The 19,088-nt window shown below is 45.8% G+C and overlaps 1 protein-coding gene across 8 annotated transcripts in view; it reads right to left on the reverse strand.

Annotated features, from left to right (window-relative positions):
- LOC129712453 (CMP-N-acetylneuraminate-beta-galactosamide-alpha-2,3-sialyltransferase 4-like) overlaps nt 1-19,088 on the reverse strand; it is a 165,003-nt gene that overhangs the window by 86,523 nt on the left and 59,392 nt on the right. For all 8 annotated transcript variants that reach the window (XM_055660903.1, XM_055660897.1, XM_055660898.1 and 5 more), the window contains 3 exons: nt 17,660-17,716; nt 16,182-16,282; nt 2,862-2,922 (listed from right to left, as the gene is read on the reverse strand). In XM_055660903.1, coding sequence (XP_055516878.1) covers nt 2,862-2,922; nt 16,182-16,282; nt 17,660-17,716 — 219 coding nt within the window. The remainder of the gene's footprint in view (nt 1-2,861; nt 2,923-16,181; nt 16,283-17,659; nt 17,717-19,088) is intronic.

Raw genomic sequence — 19,088 nt, forward strand, 5'->3', positions numbered from 1 at the left:
CCCTCTGGACCCTCTCCGACACCAGACACATCCTTCCTCATGACTTGGCGCAACGCGACTCACCCATTGCAGCGCCCCCTACAGCCTGTCTGTCTTTTTTAAATGTTTTGTCTAGTTAAATGTAGTGTTGGTGTTTTTTAATACTGGTTTTAAATGTGTATATGTGGGGGGCGGGAGGGGGGTGAGAGGGAAACCGTTTAAAATCTCTTCCCTGTCTCTTCCCTGTCCATTGTTGTTGGGGCCTAGCACCGTGGAGCGGCCTTCAACCTGAACGACCCGGGGGGCTTGGGTCTGTGGGGCTGCGGAGCTGCGGACTACTCACCATCGTGGGGCTGGCCGGCCTCGGAGCGTGGGGAGCGGAGGTGACTCACTGCTGCGACTCGACTCCTGGGGCTCGGAGGCTCAAGCAATGCAGCCGCAGGTCCGGTGGACTGGGACATCGGGAGCTCGCGGGTCGGGGGGAGAGACCGCTTCCCGGAGCTCCCGCAACGTGACTTCTCCAACCCGTTTCGCGGGGTTGGAACGACCTGGAGCGGGGTCGTACATCGCCCGGCGCGGCTTCATGGCCGTGGGACATTACAGCGCCCGCCGGGGGTTCCAACTTCGAGACTTTTAGACCGGGAGTGGGGCCGTACATTGCCCCCCGTGGCTTAAAATGGCCGTGGGACTTATCAGGCCCGCCTGGGGCTTCGACATCGGGAGAGACATGGAGAAAGGGGGAGAGAAAATACTTTGCCTTCCATCACAGTGGGTCCACTGTGATGGATGTTTGTGTGAATTAAATTGTGTGTATGTCTAGGAATTGTCTTTGTTTGAATGGCTGTGGAAACAGAATTTTGTTTGAGCCTCACTGAGGCTCAAATGACAATGAAAAGTATTGTATTGTAGGTGTTGTATTGTAAGGAATTATGTGATGTGGTATTATATTGTGCCGTGATCTTTTCTCAATCCAGTGTGGTGAGCAGTTTCTTGATATTGCATGGAGTAGAACAAGTTGGTTGAAGAATGGCATCAGTAATAAGGTCAAAGATGGATCATCCACCCAACCATTCGGGTCGAACATCCTTGTGTGTGTGGCAGCCTTGCTTTGGCATTCATGTGCTGAGCCTTGTCATTGTTTTTTTGTGTTTTTTTCAAATTTTATTTTATTAGAAGTAAGTACAATAATGTGGTACCTTGTAGATACCTAATATATATTGATATATTACATTTTATGTACAACTTCTTTTTTTATAGCAGTAAAAGGAAGAAAAGAAAGAGAATAGTAGAAAAATAGAGAAGTGCGTAGTACCGAACAGTGAGGAGAAGGAAAGAAGAAAAGAGAGAAAATAGAGAGAGAAAAAGAGATAGAAAACAGGGGACTAAAGGAGAAATTGCTCTTTATTATTATTTACCACCCTTCACCTGATCCTGAAACAGTTAACTTCTACGGTTATGTTGCACCATATGTTTGTAAGAAGTCGATAAATGGAGACCAAATCATTAAGATTTGGTCTGCTTTGTCTGTTAGGAGGAGTCGCATTTCTTCAAGATGTGAGGTTTCCGACATATTTGAAATCCACATTTTCAACGTTGGTATGGATGTATTTTTCCAAAAATGTAAGTAAATGTTTTTTTGCCGTTATTAAACCATAATTAAGGAAAAAATTTTGAAACATATTCAGTTTATTCCCATCTTCCATTGATCCAAATATAATTATTTCAATGTTAGGGTCAGTTTTTATCTTAAATAATTTTGTAAACATTTCACAGATTTCGCATAAAATTTTCCATGAAGTTTTATGCAAGAGACAAAAGAGTGTCATAGTGGCGTTTTGAGATAAGCATTTGTCACAAATGGGGGAAGTATTTGGATAGAATGTATTCAATCTAGTTTTTTGAGTAATATAATCTATGTAGAATTTTAAATTGAATTAAGTTATGTCTTATGTTAATCGAACATTTATGTATATATATCAAATGTTTTTCCCATGATTCTTTCGGGATTTTTATCAGTGGTTCTTGTTCCCAATCTTCTCTAAGTGCCTCTGTCAATGGTAATTCTATATTTGTCATTGTTAAACATAACACATAGCACACAGAACATAGAACACAGAACACAGAAAAGTGCAGCACAGAACAGGCCCTGCGACACACTATTTCTGTGCCAAACATGATGCCAAGATAAAGTAAGCTCCTCTGCCTGCACATCCATGTACCTATCTAAAAACTTCTTAAATCCCACTATTGTATCTGCCTCTGCCACCATCCCCATCTGCAGTGCATTGTGGGAACCACCACCTTCTGTGAACAAAATGTCCTGCACATCTCTTTTAAACTTTTCCCCTCAAACCTGAACCCTATTCCCTCCTGTCTCCATTCTGATGTTTCCACTAGTGGGAGAGTCTAGGGCCAGAGGTCATAGCCTCACAATTAAAGGATGTACTGTACCTTTAGAAAAGAGATGAGGAGGAATTTCTTTAGTCAGAGTGTGGTCAATCTGTGGAATTCATTGCCACAGAAGGCTGTAGCGGTAGAGCTACTGTCTTACAGTGCCTGTGATCCAGGTTCGATCCTGACTATGGGTGTTTGTCTATACAGAGTATGCACATTCTCCCCGTGACCTGTGTAGGTTTTCTCCGAGATGTTCAATTTCCGCCCACACTCCAAGGACGCATGGTTTTGTAGTTTAATTGGCATGGTATGAATGTAAATTGTCCCTAGTGTGTGTAGGATAGTGTTTGTGTGCGGGAATCGCTGTTGGTGCGGACTCGGCGGGCCGAAGGGCTTGTTTCCGCGCTGTATCTACAAAAATATCCTTGCCGCTCTCATTCACCCTGCAAACCCCTCAACCAGTAAACCACAAAAGGGATAGTATTTACCTGTCAATCTCAGCTGGCATGTGGGACTTTGTTTTGATCAGTATCTGTCTGATAATCTGCTCTGGAAGGATGAGAAGAAAATGTTATAAAGATACAATGATAGCTTTCAAGCGAGCATAAATGTTTTCATTGATTCTCCCTGTGACCGCGTGGGTTTTCTCCGGGCACTCCGGTTTCCCCCGCACTCCAAAGACGTGCAGGTTTATAGGTTAATTGGCCTGTAAAAAAATTGTAAATTGTCCCTAGTGTGTGTAGGATCGTGCTAGTGTATGGGCTGATTACTGGTCGGTGCGGACTCTGTGGACTAAAGTCTAAACAAGGGTTCCGACCCGAAACGTTGCCTATTTCCTTCCCTCCATAGATGCTGCCTCACCCCCGCTCCAGCATTTTTGTCTACCTTTGATTTTCTAGCATCTGCAGTTCCTTCTTAAACATAAATTCTAAACATTCCTATTTCTCAACCTGCCACACTTCCCGTTAATACTAGTTTAGTTTAGCGATACAATGCAGAAACAGGCCCTTTGGCCCACCGAGTCCGCTTCAACCAGCGATCCCCGCACATTAACGCTTTCCTACACACACATTAGGGCCAAGTTTTACACATATATCAAGCCAATTAACCTACAAACCTGTACGTCATTGGAATGTAGGAGGAAACCGAAGTTCTCGGAGAAACCCACGCTGCCAACTTCCAACTGAGCTGCCACATTGAGCTGGGACATTGGGACTGGACTGAGAGCTCATGATAATATTTTAGGCATCACATTGCACACACTTGGGGGGGAGGGGGGTGTGGCACGGTGGCGCAGCTGTAGAGTTGCTGCCTCCAAGCGCCAGAGACCCAGGTTTGATCCTGACTATGACTGCCGTCAATATAGAGTTTGCACATTCTCCCTGTGGTCACGTGGGGTTTTCTCCCTATGCTCCGGTTTCCCCCCACATTGCACTGATGCGCAGGTTTGTAGGTTAATTGGCTTCTGTAAATATTCCCTGGTGTGTAGGATTGAACTAGTGTATGGGTGATCATTGATCGTTGCAGACACAGTGGCCTCAGGGCCTGGTTCCATGCTGTATCTCGAAACTAATCTAATCAAAACTAATGATTTTGGCAAGAGTTTCTGTTGGGCAAGAGTTGAGTTGGCATCGCCCACACAATTAGCCAACCCTCGAGGCTAACAAATGTTAGTATAAATTGACAGGAAGGTGACTTTGTCCACAAATCACCTGCCAGACCTCGCACTAGGGCTTTAGTTCGGTAAAATAACTTGTTGGAAATTGAAAATTACATATAAATGTAGGAAGCGCAATGAGCCAAAGCAAAGCGAAGTCCAGCCAAAGAAAATAGCCAGGCACCACCTTGCCTCGACGAGCAAAGATGGAAAATCACACTGATACTGCGCAACATTTTCATTCCAGATTTCCGTCACTTGTTGTTGTTCGTTCTCTCTATTTCTCTTTCTTAATGCCGTGCATTCCTGGAATCAATTGGTTAGTTTAGTTTTAGTTTAGAGAAACAGCATGGAAGCGGGCCCTTCGGCCCATCGAATCCATGATCCCCCTACACTAGCACTATCGTACACACTAGGGACAATTTACAATTTTTACCAAAGCCAAATTAACCTACAAACCTGTCCATCTTTGGAGCGTTGATGGAAACCGGAGCACCTGGAGAAAATCCACGCGGTCATGGGGAGAACGTGCAAGCCCCGTACAGTCAGCACCCGTACCGACAGAGAGAATGCTGAAAGGGCAGCACAGTGGCACTACGGTAGAACTGTTGCCTTACAGCGTCAGGGACCCGGGTTCGATCCTGACTACGGGTGCTGTCTGTACGGTGATTGTACATTTTCCCTGTGACTGTGCGTGTTTTCTCCGGGTTATCCGGTTTTCTCCCACATCCCAAAGATGTACTGGTTTGTAGGTTAATTGGCTTTGGGAACAAATTTGTAAATTATTCCAAATGTGTAGGAAAGTATTAATGTGCGGGGTGATCGCCGGGCGACACGGACTCAGTGGGCCGAGTGGCCTGTTTCGCACTATATTTCTAAAGACCAAAGATGATCACTATGTGAACTCCAGTGAATGCGGCTTGGTTTAGGCATGTTTCTGCTGTTCATTGTCTAAACAGTTGTGTCCTGGTGCTTTGCATTCAATCAACATCCTGCTAATTGTCCTGTTTACATGTCAGCTGCCTTTTGTAGCATTTAAACTGTGAATTGCAGTATTGTACTGATGTACATTTGCTTATCTTTCATCTCTCCTGAGAATACAAGGAGATTTATGCCTGGGACAGGCCATTCAGACTGTCGCTGCAATGTTGGTCATAAAAAATCTAACTTGCCTAACATAGATCTTGCTTTCTATTTTAAGAAGGTTTATTTGCCGAAACTGTTTGATAACCATATAACAATTACAGCACGGAGACAGGACATCTCAGCCCTTCAAGTCCGTGCCGAACACCTTTTTTCCCTTAGTCCCACCTCCCTTCACTCATACTATAACCCTCCATTCCCTTCTCATCCATATGCCTATCCAATTTATTTTTAAATGATACCAACGAACCTGCCTCCACCACTTCCACTGGAAGCTCATTCCACACCGCTACCACTCTCTGAGTAAAGAAGTTCCCCCTCATGTTACCCCTAAACTTCTGTGCCTTAATTCTGAAGTCATGTCCACTTGTTTGAATCTTCCCTATTCTCAAAGGGAAAAGCTTGTCCACATCAACTGTCTATCCCTCTTATCATTTTAAAGACCTCTATCAAGTCCCCCCTTAACCTTCTGCGCTCCAGAGAATAAAGACCTAACTTATTCAACCTTTCTCTGTAACTTAGATGTTTAAACCCAGGCAATATTCTAGTAAATCTCCTCTGTACTCTCTCTATCCTTCCTATAATTGGGCGACCAAAATTGTACACCATACTCCAGATTTGGTCTCACCAATGCCTTGTACAATTTTAACATTACATCCCAACTTCTATACTCAATGCTCTGATTTATAAAGGCTAGCATACCAAAAGCTTTCTTTACCACCGTATCTATATGAGATTCCACCTTCAAGGAACTATGCACGGTTATTCCCAGATCCCTCTGTTCAACTGTATTCTTCAATTCCGTACCATTTACCATCTACGTCCTATTTTGATTTGACCTGCCAAGGTGTAGCACCTCACATTTATCAGCATTAAACGCCATCTGCCATCTTTCAGCCCATTCTTCCAAATGGCCTAAATCACTCTGTAGACTTTGGAAATCCTCTTCATTATCCACAACACCCCCTATCTTGGTATCATCTGCATACTTACTAATCCAATTTACCACACCTTCATCCAGATCCTGTATAAACAGGAGTATAAACAGAGGATAGTTCGGGAAGTGGTAGAGACGAGGGACGTAAAGCGGTGGTCCGACCAGTCAGAGGCCATGCTGCAAGATGCACTGAGTGATGTCGACTGGAATATGTTCCAAGCAAGTTCCTGTGACGTCAGTGAGTTCGCGGAAGCAGTCACGGACTTCATCGCTACAGTAACCGACAACATCGTCCCCACGGTAAGGGTAAGCACCTTTCCAAACCAAAAACCCTGGGTAGACGGGTCTGTTCGTGTGGCCCTGAATGCTCGCACCGCTGCCTACAACTCGGGCCTGGCATCAGGAAACATGGACGTCTACAAGGCAAAGTCCTACCGACTGCGACGGGCGGTGAAGGACGCAAAGAGAAGGTACAGAGACAAGATGGAGTTACAGATGGAGCAGCAGGACACCAGAAGCCTGTGGCAGGGGTTACGGATTGTAACCAACTACCGGAGCACCCCTCCCTCATCTGCAAGTGCCGGCACCTCCCTAGCTGATGACCTGAACTCCTTTTACGCTCGTTTCGAGAGGGGCAACACCAGTGCAGGTCTGCCGACTATCGACAATACCGCCAGCGGGCTGGCTACCGAAGCTGAAGGGAGGAATGTGCACACATTCTCGCTGTCCGAGCACAACGTGAGGAGGGCTCTGACACGGGTGAACACGGGAAAAGCTGCAGGCCCCGATGGCATCTCGGGGCGAGTACTCAAGTCCTGTGCTACGCAGCTAGCTCCAGTGCTCACTACATTATTCAACCTCTCCCTGGACAAGTCCGTGATCGCTGCCTGCTTCAAAAAATCCATCATTGTACCGGTACCAAAAAATGCCTCCCCAGCCTCTCTGAATGACAACCGTCTGGTGGCCCTTACCTCGGTAGTCATGAAATGCTTTGAGAGGCTGGTGAAGAAACACATCTTCGCCTTCCTCCATCGCAACATGGACCCGTTGCAGTTCGCATTCTGTCCGAACAGATCCACGGACGATGCGGTCTCCCAGGTCTTGCACACCGCTCTCTCCCATCTGGACAACCAGAAGGGGGGCACATCATCCGAGGACATACACTCCATTGAGGATAAATGGGGATCCTGTGGATAGGGTGAACTGTTTTAAATATCTGGGAGTCCACATCTCCGAGTATATGACATGGGCATCACACGCCTCAGCACTCGTGAGTAAGGCAAGGCAGCGCCTTTACCACCTCAGGCAATTGAGGAAATTCAGAGTGTCTCCAAGGATCCTCCAGTGCTTCTACGCAGCGGCGGTGGAAAGCATCTTGTCCGGAAATATTACCATCTGGTTTGGGAATTGCTCTGCCAAGGACAAGAAGGCTCTGCAGAGAGTAATGCGTTCGGCCGAACGCACTATGGGAACTTCACTCGACCCCCTGCAGGAACTATACAACAGGAGGTGCAACTCCAGAGCAAATAAAATCATGGGAGCCCCTTCCACCCCTGCAACGGACTGTTCCAGCTGCTACGGTCAGGCAAACGCCTCCGTTGCCATGCGGTGAGAACGGACAGGTTGAGAAGGAGTTTCTTCCCAGAGGCAATTCGGACTGTAAACGCCTATCTCACCAGGGACTAACACTACTGAACGTTTTTCCTTCCATTATTTATTATGTAAAAAGAATATGTGTGTTATGATTGTGTTTATAATTTGTTTGGTTGTTTTGTTGTTTGTCTTTTGCACAAAAGACCGCGAGCATTGCCACTTTCATTTCACTGCACATCTCGTATGTGTATGTGACAAATAAACTTGACGACTTGACTTGATCATTGATGTACATGACAAACAACAAAGGACCCAACACAGATCCCTGAGGCACCCCACTAGTCACCTGCCTCCAACCCGACAAACAACCATCCACCATTACCCTCTGGCTTCTCCCATTCAGCCACTGTTGAATCCATCTTGCTACTCCTGCATTTATACCCAACAGTTGAACCTTCTTAACCAACCTTCCATGAGGAACCTTGTCAAAGGCCTTACTAAAGTCCATATAGACAACATCCACTGCTTTACCCTCGTCAATTTCCCTAGTAACCTCTTCAAAAAATTCAAGAAGATTAGTCAAACATGACCTTCCAGGCACAAATCCATGCTGACTGTTCCTAATCAGACCCTGTTTATCCAGATGCTTATATATATTATCTCTAAGTATCTTTTCCATTAATTTTCCCACCACTGAAGTCAAACTAACAGGTCTATAATTGCTAGGTTTACTCTTAGAACCCTTTTTAAACAATGGAACAGCATGCGCAGTATGCCAATCCTCGGGGACTATTCCCGTTTCTAATGACATTTAAAATATTTCTGTCATAGCCCCGGCTATTTCTACACTAACTTCCCTCAATGTCCTAGGGAATATCCTGTCAGGACCTGGAGACTTATCCACTTTTATATTTTTCAAAAGTGTCAGTACTTCTTTTACATTGAAACTCATAGTATCCATAGCTACTCTACTAGTTTCCCTTACCTCACATAATTCAATATCCTTCTCCTTGGTGAATACCGAAGAAAATAAATTGTTCAATATCTCCCCCATCTCTTTTGGCTCTGCAGATAGCTGTCCTCTCTGTGTCTCCAATGGACCAATTTTATCCCTCGTTATCCTTTTGCTATTAATATAGCTGTAGAAACCCTTTGGATTTACTTTCACCTTATTTGCCAAAGCAACCTCATATCTTCTTTTAGCTTTTCTAATGTCTTTCTTAAGATTCTTTTTACATTCCTTATACTCCTCAAGCACCTCATTTACTTCATGCTGCCTATAATTATTGTAGATCTCCCTCTTTTCCCGAACAAGATGTCCAATTTCCCTTGAAAACCAGGGCTCATTCCAATTTTTACTGTTTCCTTTCAACCGAACAGGAACATAAAAATTCTGTACTCTTAAAATTTCCCCTTTAAATGTCCTCCATTTCTCTTCTACATCCTTCCCATAAAACAAAATGTCCCAGTTCACTCCTTTTAAATCATTTCGCATCTCATCAAAGTTAGCCTTTCTCCAATCAAAAATCTCAACCCTAGGTCCAGTTCTGACCCTCTCCACAATTATATTGAAACTAATGGTATTGTGATCACTGGACCCGAACTGTTCCCCAACGCATACCTCCGCCACCTGTCCCGTCTCATTTCCTAACAGGAGGTCCAACACTGCCCCTCCTCTAGTAGGTACCTCTATGTATTGCTGCAAAAAACTATCCTGCACACATTTTACAAACTCCAAACCATCCAGCCCATTTACCGAATGTGTTTCCCAGTCTATGTGTGAAAGTTGAAATCTCCCACAATCACTACTTTGTGCTTACTACTAATATCTGCTATCTCCTTACATATTTGCTCTTCCAATTCTCGATCCCCATTTGGCGGTCTATAATACACCCCTATAAGTGTTGCTACCCCTTTCCCACTGCAGTTCCACCCAAAAAGCCTCGCTAGATGAGCCCTCCAATCTATCCTGCCAAAGCACTGCTGTAATATCTTCCCTGACTAGCAATGCAACACCTCCACCTCTTGCCCCTCCAATTCTATCACACCTGAAGCAATGAAATCCTGGAATATTTAGTTTCCAATCACAGCCCTCCTGCAACCATGTTTCACTGATCGCCACAACATCATACTTCCAGGTGTCTGTCCAGACTCTAAGCTCATCCACCTTTCTTACAATGCTCCTAGCATTAAAATATGCACATTTAAGAAACCCCCCGCCTCTTATTCTCTGTTTATTTCCTTTTTTTTCTTTCTCCTCTTGTGCCCGAGTGCTTCCCTTTTCTGCTTCCTGCCTCCCATTCTGTCTACTAGCTTTCTCTATTTGAGTCCCTCGCCCCAACCATTCTAGTTTAAAGTCTCCCCAGTAGCCTTTGCAAATTTCACCGCCAGGATATTGGTCCCCCTCGGGTTCAAGTGCAACCCATCCTTTCTGTACAGGTCCCACCTTCCCCAAAATAAGTCCCAATGATCCAGAAACTTGAATCCCTGCCCTCTGCACCAGTCTTTCAGCCACGCATTTATCCTCCACCTCGCTCCATTCCTACTCTCACTGTCGCGTGGCACAGGCAGTAATCCTGAGATTGTTACCTTTTTGGTCCTTTTCCTTAACTCTCCTCCCAACTCCCTAAATCCTCCCTTCAGGACCTCTTCCCTTTTTTTACCTATGTCATTGGTACCTATATGTACCACGACCTCAGGCTCCTCTCCCTCTGTTTTCAGGATATCTTGGACACGTTGAGACACGTCCGAGACCTTGGCACCAGGGAGGCAGACCACCATCCTGGTCTCCCGACTGCGTCCACAGAATCGCCTATCCGACCCCCTAACAATAGAGTCCCCAATTACTATTGCCCTCTTTTTGTCCCTACCTTCAAGAGTAACAGGGCCGGTCTCTGCGCTGAAGGCCCGTCCGCTGTCGCTACCCCCGGGTAGGCTGTCACCCCCATCCGTACTCAAACAGGAGTACTTATTTGCGAGGTGTACCGACATTGGAGTACTCACTCGTCCCTGCCTCTGCTCCTTTGCCCTTCCTTAGCGTGACCCACATGTCTCTCTCCCATGGTTTTGGAGTGACCACCTCCCTATAACTCCCCTCTATGACCTCCTCACTCTCCCTGACCAGACAGAGAGCTGCATCCTAATACGGTCCCTTAGGAGCCCCATCTCGCTGCACCTGGTGCAGATGTGGACGTCTGGAGGACCATCCGACACCATGACCTCCCACATCTGACATCCAGAACAGTGTACTGCTCTGACTGTCATTCTCCCGCCTTACCCTGGATCCGATACGTATAATACAATAGAAACTGCTGGGAGAAATCAGCAGGTATCTGACTCACAACAGCTGCTCCCTCGTGACCTTTAAACTGCACCTTTATTATATAAACAAAAAGCACTGTACCTTTAGCTCACTGTACCTTTACTAAAGCACTGCACCTTTACCCAGAAAGCAGAAATGCTAACCTGAGGTTGCACCCAATCAGCTGCTTCCTCTAGTCTGCTTCCACCAATCAGCGGCTTCCACCAGAACCCTCCCTATGGAGTATGGATTTCGGTAAGCCCTGACCCTCCTCCACTCGCTCCAATTGTTCCCGGGCCTCTGTAAAAGCAAGCCCCGTGCTCGATTTATATACTCACTGCCCTGACCCTCCTCCACTCTCTCCAACGGTTCCCGGGCCTTTGTCTGGTGATGGTGGACAATTTTTTTCCTTTTGGGAAACTCAAAAAGCACTCCCCCTGCACATTATCAGAGCATCAAAATGGGTTGTGGGAGGAAGACGGCGACAGTGTGGTCAGCGATTGCCACCTATACGAGCCTATATGGACGATATAACAACACTAATGACAACTGTCCTCTGCACCAAGGGACTTTTGGAAAAACTTCATCAAAACATCACATGGGCAAGGATGAACCCAGCAAGGGCAGAAGCATCTCCATTGTCAAAGGTCAAGTCAAGGATCAAAGATTTCATATTGACGGAATACCTGTTCCAACTGTTTCAGAAATGCCAGTGAAGAGTTTGGGCCGATGGTATGATGCAAAGCTCAAGGACATCGACCAGTTTCAACAACTGAAAAAGGATACCATCACGCACATAGCTCGCATCAACAAGACCTTGCTACCAGGAAAACTCAAGCTGTGGTGCTTCCAACTTGGCATACTACCAAATATCCTGTGGCTTTTAACTATGTATGAAATTCCCATCAACAAAGTGGAAACGCTGGAAAGAATGATCAGCACACATGTGAAACAGTGGCTTGGACTTCTACGATGCTTAAGTGCTGTCGGACTGTACGGGAGTGGCAAATTGGAATTGACCATTGCAGGACTTGTGGAAGAGTTGAAATGCACTAAAGCAAGGTTGGTCACGACCCTCACTGAATCCCCGTGTGGCAACGGGGAGGAAGTGGACCACATCTGAAGCCGTTCAGAATGCTAAGTCTGCTCTTCATTTCCGGGATGTGGTTGGCCAATTCCAACACAGGAGAGCCAGGCTCGGGCTCGGGCTCATCCCAAAAGCTCCTAAAAGGCAACATCAGTGCAGAAGAGACGGCTCGTGGTGGAGGAGGTGAGAAGACGGGAGGAGGCGGAGCGACACACCAAGGCCATCTCAATGACGAAGCAGGGCCAATGGACTGACTGGGAGAGCCTGGAAAAGAGGAAACTCAGCTGGCGTGACATCTGGCAAATGGAGAGATCTCGGCTAAGTTTTGTCATCAGAGTCACTTACGATGTTCGACCATCACCCCAGAGCCTGAAGCAGTGGTTCGGAGAAGACCCCACTTGCTCCCTTTGCCAAGCACCTGCATCACTAAGGCACATTTTAACAGGATGCACTATGAGCCTCAGCTAAGGGCGTTACATTTGGCGGCATAACCAAGTTCTCAGACAGCTGGCATCTATCCTGGAACAGAGGCGCAAGTTCACAAATGCTTCTCCACCAACATCGGCAGGAAATGTCCACTTCACAACATTTGTACAAGCAGGCCAACGTCCAGAGCAGCAGATAACATCAAAGGATGCAAACATTCTTCTCGAGATTGGATAATGGAAGTGGACTTGGAAAAAAAGCCTGTGTTTCCCCCAGACATTGTGGCTACAACACTCCGGCCAGACACGTCCCGTGGTCCACAACAGCCAAGTTGGCATACGTTGTGGAATTGACAGTTCCATGGGAAGATGGTGTTGAAGAAGCTTATGAGAGGGAAAAGAACAAGTGCTCTGAACTGGCAACTGAAGCTTCCCAGAATGGTTGGAAGACCAAGATTTTCCCTGTCGAAGTGGGATGCAGGGGATTTGTTGCCACATATACGACCAGTCCATTGAAGAAAATGGGGGTGAGGGGTCGCTCCCTCCAACAAGCAATCAAGCCATTATCAAATTCTGCAGAAAAAAAGCAGCAATTGGCTTTGGATCAAAAGGAGAGATGACAATTGTGCTGCAAGATGAAGACAGGAAGGTATAGAATTGAGGGGGGGGGGTGTAACTGTGACGCTAGGCATCAACGTTGAGCCCTCTAGAGACGTTGTGGGCTTATCAATGAAACGTCAAAGAAGGAGGGTGCCCACCTGATGACCCCGTTGACGTACCTACCCTACATTTCACCACTCCAATCCCACTGCAAATAGCAAGAGTGACGACTCATTACAGGGATTGAAACATCAAGTCCTATTTTACTGTTTTCACATTGAATTAAATGACTTTCCATCTTTTTGGAAAATTATAGCATATTTGGATTATTGTTCCCTAAATCCCCCTTTCACAACCAGACTAATAATGAACTCTTTTTCATTATACTGTCGGATCCAAAAGAAGCCCATTCCCTTGTTAGTTCCTCACCCTGCGATCCCACAAATCAGCTCCTACACACCAACAGATTTGTCTTAGACACCGAATAGTGAAAGGCCTGGACAGAGTGGATGTGGAGAGGATGTTTGCACTAGTGGGAGCGTCTAGGACCAGAGGTCATAGCCTCAGAATGAGAGGAAATTCATTCAGGAAGGAGGAATTTCTTTAGTCAGAGGGTGGGGAATCTGTGGAATTCTTTGCCACAGAAGGCTATGAAGGCCAAGTCAATGGATATTTTTAAGGCAGAGATTGATACATTCTTGATTAGTGCAGGTGTCAAGGGTTATTGTGAGAAGGCAGGAGAATGGGGTCAGGAGGGAGACATAGAACAGCCATGATTGAATGACTTGATGGGCCGAATGGCCTAATTCTGCTCCTATCACATGACCTTATGACCAATAATTCGGATGACATTGTTTAAATGTAGTCCATCACGGTACTGAACTCCCCACCATCAAAGTGATTTACAGCACACCCTGCCTCAATAGGACAGCCAGCATCATCAGACCCACACATTCATTTCACTCCTGCCATCAGGTAGAAGATGTAGGAGCCTGGAAACTGCAACATCCAGGTTTAAATATGGCTTCTTCCTTCTAACCATCAGGCTATTAAGCACCACAACTTCCAAATAAGTTCTGAGCTACATGGACTTGGGGGGGAGACACAAAATGCTGTAGTAACTCAGCGGGGCAGGCAGCATCTCTGGAGAGAAGGAATGGGTGCGTTTTTGAGTCAAGACCCATCTTCAGATTCGAAACATCCCCCATTCCTTCTCTCCAGGGATGCTGCCTGTCCCACTGAGTTACCCCAGCATTTAGTGTCTATATTCAGTGTAAACCAGCATCTGCAGTTCCTTCCGACACATATAGACCTGGGTATTATTTTTGCCTTTTTGCACTATTATTGTCTAAGAAGGAACTGCAGATGCTGGAAAATCTAAGGTAGACAAAAATGCTGGAGAAACTCAGTATCAATGGAGCCCATAGATGGTGTTAATGTGTGGGTATCGCTGGTCGGCGTGAACCCGGTGGGCCGAAGGGCCTGTTTCCGTGCTGTATCTCTAAACTAAACTAAACTCTTGACTCTCTTGGCTTGGTGCTCTAAGTTCCCGAGTTTCACTTTCCACTACATCACCTATACTGTTTGTGGTTCCATCTACAGCTCTCGCAAATGTTTCCTTATCCTGGCTATTTCTCAACTACATCCAAGCTAATTCTTCTTCAAGACTGTCGGTGTCATTTCCACTGTCTTTATCTTCAGTAGCAGACGTACCGCGCCTCATTTTGTTGTTTGATCAGTCCACTTGTTGATCAGAGTAGAACAGGTTCGAAATTCTCCGCAGATTAGAGAATAACAGAGTTACCATTCCAGATCACTCATCTTTCATCTGAACGATGAAATGCTAGAAGTAAAATAGTTGCAGTGAGGAGAGGAGGAGGGGAGAACAAAAGAAATGGCCTCTGGGGAGAAGGGATGGGTGACATTTTGGGTTGAGACCCTTCTTCAGACTGAAAGCCATGCGCTTTTCCTGTGACTTTCAGACTGAAGAAGGGTCTCGTCCCAAAACATCACCCATTCCTTCTCTCCAGAGATCATGCCTGTCCTGCTGTCCAGCATTTTGTCTCTATCGGTTTAAACCAACATCTGTAGTTCCTTCTTACACAAAGGGCCTCTTGTGGTTTAGAGGGTTAGAGAGACTGAGTGATAGATCGTGTGGTGTTGCAGGTGAAGATAGGGTGGAGAAGGCTTGTCTCTTGTAGATAGTCTGCTGGAGGAGATGTACATATTCAGTCTGAAGTATTGCTGAAATTATGGGAAATAAACTCTGCAGTTGTGGGAAATCTGAAGTAAAGGGAAAACTGAAAATACCCAATGGGTAAAGTGGTATCTGTCTTACAGTTTAGTTTATTATTGGCACATGCACCGAGGTGCAGTGACAAGCTTTTGTTGCGTGCTATCCCGTCAGTGGAAAGACAATACATAATTACAATTGTTACATTTACAGATATATAGATACATGATAAAAGTCAGAAATGTTTCTGCAGAAAAGGTCAGAGAAAGAAAGAGAGAGAGGGGCGGCATGGTGGCGCAGCAGTGTCTGAGACCCGGGTTCCACCCCAACTACTGGTGCTATCTGTATGGAGTTTGTACTGTACGTTCTCCCCGTGGCCTGCGTGCATGTTCTCCGAGATCTTCGGTTTCCCCCCACAAGCTCGAGATCGCCAATGCCTCTTCTCATGTGCCCTGATGGTGAGAGACCGCAATCCTACACAGACCTGGACTTCTTGTCACTATAAATAAACCATATCACGTCATTCGCTCCACCGCAAATGTCAGTGTGGTCATTGTCGACCGGCATCATCCCCAACTCTGCACCACCTAAACACCTTGTAAATGACACTCTCACACACAGAGCCTGTTTCCATGCTGTATCTCTAAAGCTAAATTAAACACCTCCAACATCGTTAATACAAACCAGAAACCGGTTCTGAAACCTTCTGGTAAAGAAACTTAAACCCTCATAAACTTATGTTCATGTTATGTTCATGTTTGGGACGAGGGAGCTGTATCAACCACATTTACAGTAGAAAAGACAAAATAAATGCCAATAGTGGGGTCCTCACCACTGCCTTTTATCCCGTATGGCAACGTCTTGGTCAAATAATTTGCTTGGTGCCACCAGTCACCTTCAAGTGTTAAAAACAAATTGCCATTCCGAATGAAACTGTAAAAAAACACAAAGTCAAGAGCAGTGTCAAAGTTGAGCAAACCCACTTTATAATCACTAATTAGTTAGTCAGTTAGTCAGTTGGCTAGTCAGCTAGTCAGCTAGTCAGTTGGCTACTCAGCTAGTCAGTTGGCTAGTCAGCTAGTCAGCTAGTTTGGCTTAGTCAGGTTTTTTTTAAATCAAAAAATGTATTCAATTATTAAACAATATTATTTACACTACAATAAAACAAGCCAGAACCCACCACCATAATACAATACAAATACAATACAAAATACAATACATAATACAATATATCCACAATAAATTACTATACAACTATGATACAATCCTTATTGAGGATACATTCACATCCCTGCGGAGCCCAGCGGTCCCGCATCTCCCCCAGGGTGCCCGTGGACAGGGCGTATTCCCTTTCTAACCCCACCCGGGCACGGACGTAACCCCGGAAAAGGGGCAGGCAGCCGGCTCGTGTAGAGCCCTCCACCGCCTGGCACCGTGACTTGTGGATGGCCAGCTTGGCCAGGCCCAGGAGCAACCCAACCAGGACATCTTCAGCCCTACCCTCTCCCCTACGCACAGCGTGTCCAAAGATGAGGATGGTGGGTGAAAAATGCAGCCAGAAGGCAAGGAGCAGCCCCTTTAGATATTCAAACAGTGGCTGCAGCCTCACGCACTCCATGTACACGTGGTATACAGACCCTCCCAGCCCGCAACAATGGGTCAGTTAGTCAGTTGGCTGGTCGGTCGGTCGGTCAGTTAGTTAGGTGTTTAGTTAGGTTGATGGGGTTAGTTAGTTAGTTAGTTAGTTAGTTAGTTAGTTAGTTAGTTAGTTAGTTAGTTAGTTAGTTAGTTAGTTAGTTAGTTAGTTAGTTAGTTGGTTAGTTGGTTAGCTGGTTATGTAGTTAGTTGGTAGGTTGGTTAGTTAGTTTGTTGTCACGTGTACCGAGGTACAGTGAAAAGCTTTTGTTGCATGCTTTCCAATCAGCAGAAAGACAATACATGATTACTATCGATCCATTTACTGTGTACAGATACATGATAAGGGAATAACATTTAGTGCAAGGTAAAGCCAGCAGAGTCCGATCAAGGAGTTAGGTAGTTAGTTAGTTACTTAAGTCTATTTACTTTAATTTAGAGATACAGCATGGAAACAGGCCCTTTGGCCCATCAAGTCCATGTCGACCAACGATCCCCGAGGTGTGCGCTTTTCTGTACCTCTTGCCTGATGGGAGAGGGGAGAAGAGGGAGTGTCTGGGGTGAGACTCATCCGTGATTACGCTGGTGGCCCTGCCGAGGCAGCGTGAAGTGTAGGTGGAGTCAATGGGAGGGAGGTTGGTTTGCACGTCTTGCTTGAATGATTTGAAGACTTACCCTGAGAGGGTGGGATCGGTGCTGAGTGTATGCCAGGGTGAGCAAGTGCTGGTAACTCTGTAAAAAAGCGGAGATAAAGTAAAGATCAAACTTTTATCGCCTTGAACTGTGGTATAATAGATTCGCTCTCGGACCCAGACCCCTCCATGCCAGAGTCTGTCGGGCCCCAAGCACAAGAGAGACAGCAGATGCTGGAATTTCATGCAGAAAAACTGACTGTCAGAGGTACTCAGTGAGTCAGGCAGCTACTGTGGAGGCAAAGAGATGATAACCCCACAGAATTCCTCCAGCAGTTTGCTGTTTTGCTCAATCGATCCCCGAACAGAAGTGTGCTGTTAATAGCACATAATGTACAGGAGAGCTGAACTCTGGAAAACAAACAGTTAACCATACTTTTATGCTGCACAGTGCACCGGCTAGTTCTGTTATTTTGTCAATGCCTTGAACCTCTTACATGACAATAGGCAAATAAGAGGATTTCCAATGTTTTTGGCGCGAGACTCGGCATCAGTCTATCCCTCTGCTTCTGCAGTTCCCACCAGAGTTCCAGCACCAATTATTTGCTCCAGATTCCAGCCTCTGCAGTTCCTGGTGTCTCCAAATAGGAATTCCGTTCGGTCATAGCTTGAAGCCACAGCTTGAACAACCAAGAGGTCTCTGCTGTCCCGAGTTGTTCTACAGCATTTACAATGTTGTCCGATCATTCCCGGTCTCGTTCTTTGCATCGTAATTTCACCAACGTGTCCCTTTTATGTGCGATGTTATGTGCCCATGGTGCTGCTGCAAGCAAGAATTTCATTGTAACTGTACCTCACCGTGCATAGGACAATTGACAATGTTACGTTCCAATGTACATTCGAGACCTGGACTACATACAGTTGGCATTGGAAAAATATAATCAACAGTGTCTTCACAAACCCCTTCAGTTTCACTGGATGAATAAACGACCTGTCCTACTTACACGATTTTTTCGGCGACTTGCCAGCACACATCATAGTCGCAGCAGGTTGCCGAAAAAATGGCAAGATATTGAAAATCTAGCGGCGACCAGAAAAGGGTACGACTTTTTGGGCAACTGCTCATGGCCAAACAGACGTCACCCTGTGACATGTCGACACGTGACGCCTGTATGGTCGTTAATAGTCACACCCTTTTCTGATCGCCGCTAGATTTTGAAATTTTTCGGCGACCTGCTACGACTATGACGGGTGCCGGGAAGTCGGCGAAAAAAATTGCGTAAGTGGGACAGGCGCTTAAGTGAACCAATATCAGCTGGCACTTGAAGGCTGATACCTCAAGCACTCAGTCCCTTGCTTAATCAAGTTGGCTAGGCTGGGTACACTCCATTGTCTCATGCTGGACACCAGGCATGCTGTTCCAAACTTCATATTGGGAAGAGATTGCTTAGTTGAGGGAGAAAAAGACTCAA

This window comes from Leucoraja erinacea, chromosome 32 (assembly GCF_028641065.1).
Source record: "Leucoraja erinacea ecotype New England chromosome 32, Leri_hhj_1, whole genome shotgun sequence".
NCBI classification, from domain to species: domain Eukaryota; kingdom Metazoa; phylum Chordata; class Chondrichthyes; order Rajiformes; family Rajidae; genus Leucoraja; species Leucoraja erinaceus.